The following is a 4729-nucleotide window of genomic DNA, read 5'->3' on the forward strand; positions in this document are numbered from 1 at the left end:
GTGAATAAAAAATCTGATGAACAGAATAAACTGGTGAATATAATAGAATCAGGGGCATAGAAAGGGAGTGGACTGACAATTCTCGCGGGGAAAGGGGTGTGGGAGGTGTGGGAAGAGACTGTACAAAAATCGTACACCTATGGATGAGGACAATGCGGGGGGTTAAGGTCAGAGGGTGGGGTGGGAACTGGGTGGAGGGGAGCTATGGGGGGGCGGAAAGAGGAACCACTGTAATAATCTGAACAATAAAGATTTAATTTTTAAAAAAGGGAGTTAGTTGCACAATTCAAATGCATATGATTACTCCAAGCATCCATCTCCCCAATAGAGACTTGAGTATATACTTCCTGGTGGGACTGGTTATTTGCTTTACAGGTCGGGGTACATTTACCCCAATGCCTGGGGCTAGTGCCTGTTTAGATTTTGTATTTTTCTATGTTTTCTTTGCTGATCAAAACCCTTGATTCACTCTACTTTTAAAAATTACATAAGTAAAATGTGTTTCTTTAGTTGTTATCTCTTCCATCAGATTAATCTTCTATTGCTTGCCTACAGGCCATTTTATCACTCAAGTAAATTGCCTTTCTTGATTTATAGCTTACCTCATAGGTATGGGGGTGAGGCAGGGGATGGCAACCTTCTGAATAATTCTATGGGGACACTTCATTTTGTCCAGTGAGAATGGTTGCCAGATTAAAATAGGGGATGCCAAATTAAATTCAGATAACAAATTTTTTAGCTTAAGTATGCCCAAATATTACATGAGGTATATTTTATACTTTAAACAATATTCATTGTTTATGTAAAATTAAAATTTAACCGGTGTCTTGTATTTTTATTTGCTAAACTTGGCAAGCCCACGAATGCATCTACAGGAGACTATAAGGCTAGCTTAAGTTTATGCTCTTCGGTGAGCACCAATCCATTCGGTTGTCTTAGGGAACAAAAATCCTTCCTAGTAAAAAATTGTTTAGGTTAACAGTAGGTTGCGCTGACACGGAAGAATTTTTTTTTAACTTAAAGCATGCATAGAATGCCTTTTTAGTTTATTGAGAGATACTTTGTGCCCTGGATTCTTTTTTTATTATTATATTTTATTGATTTTTTACAGAGAGGAAGGGAGAGGGATAGAGAGTTAGAAACATCGATGAGAGAGAAACATTGATCAGCTGCCTCCTGCACACCCCCTACTGGGGATGTGCCCGCAACCAAGGTACATGCCCTTGACCAGAATCGAACCTGGCACCCTTCAGTCCACAGGCTGGTGCTCTATCCACTGAGCCAAACCGGTTAGGGTGACACGGAAGAATTTTGATCCTTTGAGGAACCCGTAAGGACGCAAGTGCTGTAAGTGCTGCTTTGAGCTTCCCGCCCCCTCCATTCTTCTCTTCCATCTACTAGAATGATTTCTCTATTTTTCCTTCCTTCTCAAGTCCCGCCCTTTCAGCTACCCGCTCTGGATAGCAATCGGTTGCCCAAAAAGGGCCGGCAAAAGTGGGCGAGGTGTTCAGAGGAGCGGAAGTAGTCAAATTTCGCTGAGAACCGGAAAGTGCTGCTGGCTGTCTCCCTTTCCGGAGAACGAATACAGCTCCGCCTGTCAGTGCCGGCCTTCCTCCTGTAAGGGATCTGCCGATCCAGCTAATTCAATTTTCCCCCCATTCCGGGCCCTTCCCCATCGTCGCCCCCTTCACCTTGGATCATGTTCAAGAAGTAAGGACATGGTGTGGCCTCCGTCCGCTGCTCACAAAGGTGGTGGGGGTGGGAGGTGGGGAAGAGGGCGAGAGCAAAGATCCTCTTTCTCTCTCCCCCGCCCCTGCCATCCTTACCCCCTAAGGTTTTCTATAGTACTATGCTCTCACTCGCAACTTACAACACTTCCTTAAGCTTTCCATCCCTAATCCTCAGTCGGGTTTCGGTCCTCCCACCTTTATTTTCTTTATCCTTACCACCCCTCTTTCTCTTTTGCTCCCTCTCCCAATACTATTTCCATTTCCAGGTTCTTCCAGTCACGTCCTTGCACTGTGATTTAAGGGTATATCCTCTGTAGCTAAGAGGAGAGCCATGCATTCACTGCCGTCTGTTTATTAGTTATGAACTGAATAAGGGAAGGCTTGACTTCCTGGGTCATGGGAGTGAAGGAGTCTGGGTGACAGGAAGCAAGCGGGCTGTCATGCCTATTGCTTAGCTGCCAGATTAACCTTGTCTTGAAAACAGCGTGATTGCCCCATAGGCTATTCAGTGTAAGGAAGACAATTCCTTGGGAACCTACCTTTTCGGTAGACGCAAAAAGCCAAGGGGAAACATGGGCCAAGGAAGGTGGGTTTTGTTCATGACATTTTGAGCAAAAATAAACAGGGATCTTAGAAATCATCATCATTATCATCATGAATTTTTTTAAAAACCTCAGTAGATTACATAGTTTAGCAGGGACCGATTTTCTGTTGTACTTGCGTTGGGCTTCTGTATCTCAATGCTTGAGGGCTCTTTTGTTTTGGTTTGCTCCCCCCTCCCCAGGTTTGTTATAGGTGGAAATCTGTGTTTCTTCCTAGGTAGAGACCAGTAAGATTTTCTAAAATAGGCATTTGTGTAGCTGATTACAGGTTATAATGTGAAATATGCCTCATATCCTCCCCCCCCCCCAGCTAATTGTGTATGTATGACAGCTTATTTTAATATTGTAATAAGACGTTGGTTGTGCTGGACAGAATAAAAGGTAAATAGTATTTTTAAAATCAACTTATTTCATTATTATTTTAGGCATCTAAATACTTGCTTGGGAATATATGACTAATTAAAACACTACATTTACTAGTAGCTGTTCTGATATGTTCACTTTTTCTTTTTTTCTTTCAAAAATCATTTGGAAGATTTGATGAAAAAGAAAATGTGTCCAATTGCATCCAGTTGAAAACCTCAGTTATAAAGGGCATTAAGAACCAATTGATAGAGCAATTTCCAGGTATTGAACCATGGCTTAATCAAATCATGCCTAAGAAAGATCCTGTCAAAATAGTGCGATGGTAAGTCTTTATTTTTCTCTATGTAAAGCTCAGGCCTAAGTAGTTGAACATTGTATGATTAGATTGCACCCATAATAAATGGAATTATTTTCACATTAATTATTGATAGATTATGGGAGTAGATAAATAGACTAACTCTAAGCAATATTTATATTTTCAGTTGTTTTTCTATATGAAAATATGTACTGATTGTTTTATCAGTTAAATGTTTAGCGTTGAATTTAATTTATTTCATTTGTACTTTAGAGATTTGTTTTATTGAATTACCTAACAATGAAATTTATAATATGTGAAATAAAATTGAGTGTAGAAGCTCATATTTTTTTCTCTACACTGGGCTGGTATGCTAGGTAAAAGAGATAAACAATTTTTTTGGCCTGGATCTTTATTGAAAAAAATTTAAAAAGCTTATTGTATCTTTTTATATACATGTTTAATATTATACATTATTTAAAGGCTATTTGGCATATTAATTTTAGAAAGAAAATATCTAACTTCTCCTTTGTGACATTTGTCTTACAGCCATGAACATATAGAAATCCTTACAGTAAATGGAGAGTTACTATTTTTCAGACAAAGAGAAGGACCTTTTTATCCAACCCTAAGATTACTTCACAAATGTAAGTCTTATTAGAAAAGACTTATTGGGGATATTGAAAGACACAAAAGGAGCTGAAAGTGACTTCTGGTGTTAACTTATTTATTAGAACTAGGTAATATGGAATATAAAAGTAAAATGAATTCCCATCTTGTGGTAAATCTGAAAAATGCAGATTCTCATTATGCATTCCAGAAAGACCAAGAAAGAACATTCATTCATTCATTCATTCATTCATTCAACAAATATTTATTGAACTTACTGTGTGCCAGACTTGGTCCCTGTCCCTATGAAACTAACAGTCTAGTTGGGAGAATAGACAACAATTACATAATAACACAAGTATATATTCACAAACTGTGATAAGTACTCTGAGCATTTTCTTTTAAATTTATACCTAAATTTGCCTCATAGAGATAATTCTCTATAAGGGAAAGCATTGTCTAATTCTTGGAGTCAGTTATTGTTAGTTGAGTGCCAAGTTCAGGTGTTATTAAACAAAATAATGTTTATAACCTACCCACTTTTGCATATTAGACTGAGTATATTACAAAAAAATCCAGAGGAAGATACAATCCCAGTGCCCAAGAAGTTTTAAATGTGAAGTAAAACTTCTGCTCTTCAAACCAGTATGCATATCTGGCCTCCTAGCCAAGAGGCAGAAAGGAAGGGAGTGACTGGAGGGGTCTGTAGGTGATATTTGTGACTTAATTAATGAATTTGATTTTTGGTAAGAGGAGATAAATTTCTCATTACTTAGTGAAGCAGAGGTCCAGAGCAGTAAAGCTGTTAGGCAAGTTTTTAAAAAGGTGAAGCATTTAATTTAATTTAATTTATTTTTAAAATTTCTAAATTTATTTTTAATTTTTTAAAAAATATGTTTTTATTGATTTTTTTAGAGAGAGAGGAAGAAAGAGGGATAGAGAGAGAGAAACATGGATGAGAAAGAAACATCTATCAGTTGCCTCCTGCATGCCCCCGTGCTGGGGATCAAACCCACAACCCGGGCATGTGCCCTGACTAGGAATCGAACCCGAGACCTCTTGGTCCATGGGTCCATGCTCAACCACTGAGCAACACTGGCCAGGCTATTAATTTGAAAGAGAGGGAG

The 4729-nt window shown here is 38.5% G+C and overlaps 1 protein-coding gene across 3 annotated transcripts in view; it reads left to right on the forward strand.

Annotated features, from left to right (window-relative positions):
• Nucleotides 1-4729, forward strand: part of LOC102246584 (malignant T-cell-amplified sequence 1) — a 29402-nt gene that overhangs the window by 15095 nt on the left and 9578 nt on the right. The window contains exons 1-3 of one of the 3 annotated variants that reach the window (XM_005857373.2): nt 1370-1710; nt 2868-3020; nt 3543-3640. In XM_005857373.2, coding sequence (XP_005857435.1) covers nt 1700-1710; nt 2868-3020; nt 3543-3640 — 262 coding nt within the window. In that variant the 5' untranslated portion in view covers nt 1370-1699. The other 2 variants (XM_005857372.2, XM_005857371.2) reach the window with 2 other exon arrangements.

The sequence above is a fragment of the Myotis brandtii genome, unplaced genomic scaffold, assembly GCF_000412655.1.
Source record: "Myotis brandtii unplaced genomic scaffold, ASM41265v1 scaffold1109, whole genome shotgun sequence".
NCBI lineage: Eukaryota > Metazoa > Chordata > Mammalia > Chiroptera > Vespertilionidae > Myotis > Myotis brandtii.